The sequence below is a fragment of the Battus philenor genome, unplaced genomic scaffold (assembly GCF_028537555.1).
Source record: "Battus philenor isolate CCGP_79_NKW_IND1 unplaced genomic scaffold, ilBatPhil1.0.hap1 SCAF_24, whole genome shotgun sequence".
Classification (NCBI taxonomy): domain Eukaryota; kingdom Metazoa; phylum Arthropoda; class Insecta; order Lepidoptera; family Papilionidae; genus Battus; species Battus philenor.
Window position 1 is genome coordinate 77,303 of NW_027181687.1, and position 2,190 is coordinate 79,492.

At 48.3% G+C, this 2,190-nt stretch overlaps 1 protein-coding gene across 1 annotated transcript; it reads right to left on the reverse strand.

Annotated features, from left to right (window-relative positions):
* Nucleotides 1–379: 379 nt before the first annotated feature.
* On the reverse strand, nt 380–1,062 carry LOC137924463 (uncharacterized). Its single transcript, XM_068767849.1, has 2 exons — nt 732–1,062; nt 380–669 (listed from the first exon to the last, which is right to left on the reverse strand). Exons 1-2 carry the CDS (start codon nt 1,060–1,062, stop codon nt 380–382), a joined length of 621 nt encoding a protein of 206 aa, XP_068623950.1.
* Nucleotides 1,063–2,190: the final 1,128 nt, after the last annotated feature.

A 2,190-nucleotide genomic window follows, 5' to 3' on the forward strand; every position in this document is an offset into this window, starting at 1 on the left:
CTGCATTAAGTTGCTAGCGACACAACTAGATGGCGTTATCTACAACATGCGTTGTGCGGAAGTAACGTTATATAATATTTTTCGCTTTTTAATTGGCTGCGATTTTCGTTGAGGAATAAAGTAAATCCCATGGGCTGCATTATTTCAATTGTCAGCTGTTCAGTCAGCTGTTCTGTCAGGACCACCCCTACTCACATTGTGCCGTGCGTGGGTGCGCGGGTGCGCGGCGTGCACTGTTGTAACTGTTATTATTTACGGCGGACTCGTTCGGAGCTAAAAAATAAATAAAATATATTTACAATATTTATTAATCACACTTACACACGCATATACTTCAACAGTAACATTGTGCCTACATTTCCGCAATTTCCGCCGACCACTAGTGCATCGCCCCGCGCTTGAGACGACCGGCCCGGGGCACCGACACGTCGCAAATTTGCGTCAGTGTCTCCCGGAACCAGTTCGCTCTCCTCTGCGATTCGGACAGAACCTCTTCGGCGTTCGGCCAATCGGCGACGCAGGCAGCGGCCTCCAGCCGGTCTTTGTCCAGCCGCTTCAAACACCAGCGTCGCGTAGTGCTGCCGTCACGACCGCCGGAGTCAGCGACGGGCCTGCGGATCGTAACATCGAAGACGATGTGGCGATGGTCAGAAAGACTGACCACCTCCTCTGCAACCCGCCAGCCCGATAGCATACGCATAGCAGCGGGAGTCGCCCAAGTAATCCCCTACGCCCTGCGTGGGCTTTGAAGTCTCCAGGGACGATCAACGAACGGGGGAGGCAGGCCTCAGCGCAGTCCGCCACCCTGTCCAGGTACTCCTCGTAGTCGGCGAGAGACCTGCTGGGAGACACGTAGCAGCCTATCATGACCAAGGGACCCCATTTAACAGCAACGTAGCCATGTCCCTTATATAATAAGGTGCAGGGTGGGGTACCCTCTCCGCCCCTCCAGTAGAAAGCTACGGATCCTGAGTCGTCGCCGAACCAACGAGGGTGGTCAGGCACGTTAAAGGGCTCCGCTACTACTGACGAGGCAACTCGAAACTCGTCGACGGTCTGCATCAGCAAGTGCTGAGGGCTGGGTGGCGGCCGACTGAGTCGGACGCGGTCCGGTCCTACTGTAAGTAAAAAGAGTTCGTTCTGCTGCGCAATAGTTTAAAAAGCGCCTGCCACCAGATAGCAGTAACATTTGGTTACGTTTATAAATTTATTATTTTATTTCGCACTTAAGAGTTAAAACGTACATCACAGACAACCGTGCTAATCAAATATATACATTTGACTAGCACGGTTGTCTTTCTCAATTTGCATTGGATGTAACTGCAGTGGCCCACGCGCGGGCGCATCGGAATATTTGTTATAAAAACAAAGGTCCGCTCCGATAGCACACTTCCACGATGCCGCGCCACTTGAGATGTACCGTGCCCCGCCAAGTGGTCCATAATTTTTTAGTTTCAAAATTTCGTGATTTTCTTCCATTTATATTTTTTGTTAAAATTTTAATTTAGACGTATGGAGCGCTAACATGCATCGCTACAACTTCTCAAGCGGCACGCGAGGGGATGTCGCAGAGTAATTTCATTTAATGACAAGTTTTGCAGCTGGACAATGTTTTTAAACCAGGTTGTGAAACCCTATCAGTTAGACTATGATAGAGGGTTACTTTTAGAAAGTACGCCACGCTCGGGGCGCCGGCGTAATGCCATAACATAGGCAGTCAATTTTCGTGCTGAGGGAGTGCGCGATTGTTGCTGTTTAGTGCTGTATCAAAGCAAATGGAGATTATTTTTTTAGAGCTTCGCATATTTAATGTTGTTATATTACCTTATAAACTAGCACACGTTACAGCAATAAATGTTTTACGTCATAGAAATAAATGTATTTCTCTTCAGTACATATGTCCACGTATAACTGAACTCAATTGAATTGCCGTCACAGAGATCCGACGCCGCCCGCGGAGGTGCGAGCGGTCCACGTTCAACTAATGACTAACGTTCAAGTCTGGCCTCCGTGCCTAGTGAAACAGTCCTTATCGTCGTTGCGTGACGACGCGAAGCAATCAATTCCTGGTATGGAGGTATACAAACCATAAAAAACATTAAAATATTAACAGTTTTATCCAGTATTCAGTTAATCATTAGTATTGCCACCGATAAGCAGCCGGCCCGCGCCCGAAACGAATTACGATAT

Excerpts from the sequence above, each read along its gene's own strand:
- LOC137924463 (XM_068767849.1), bottom strand. The coding sequence starts at position 1,062 with ATGCAGACCGTCGACGAGTTTCGAGTTGCCTCGTCAGTAGTAGCGGAG. Across the intron at positions 670-731 it reads CTTCAAAGCCCACGCAGGGC|AGGAGGTGGTCAGTCTTTCT; the intron begins GTAGGGGATTAC and ends GGCGGGTTGCAG.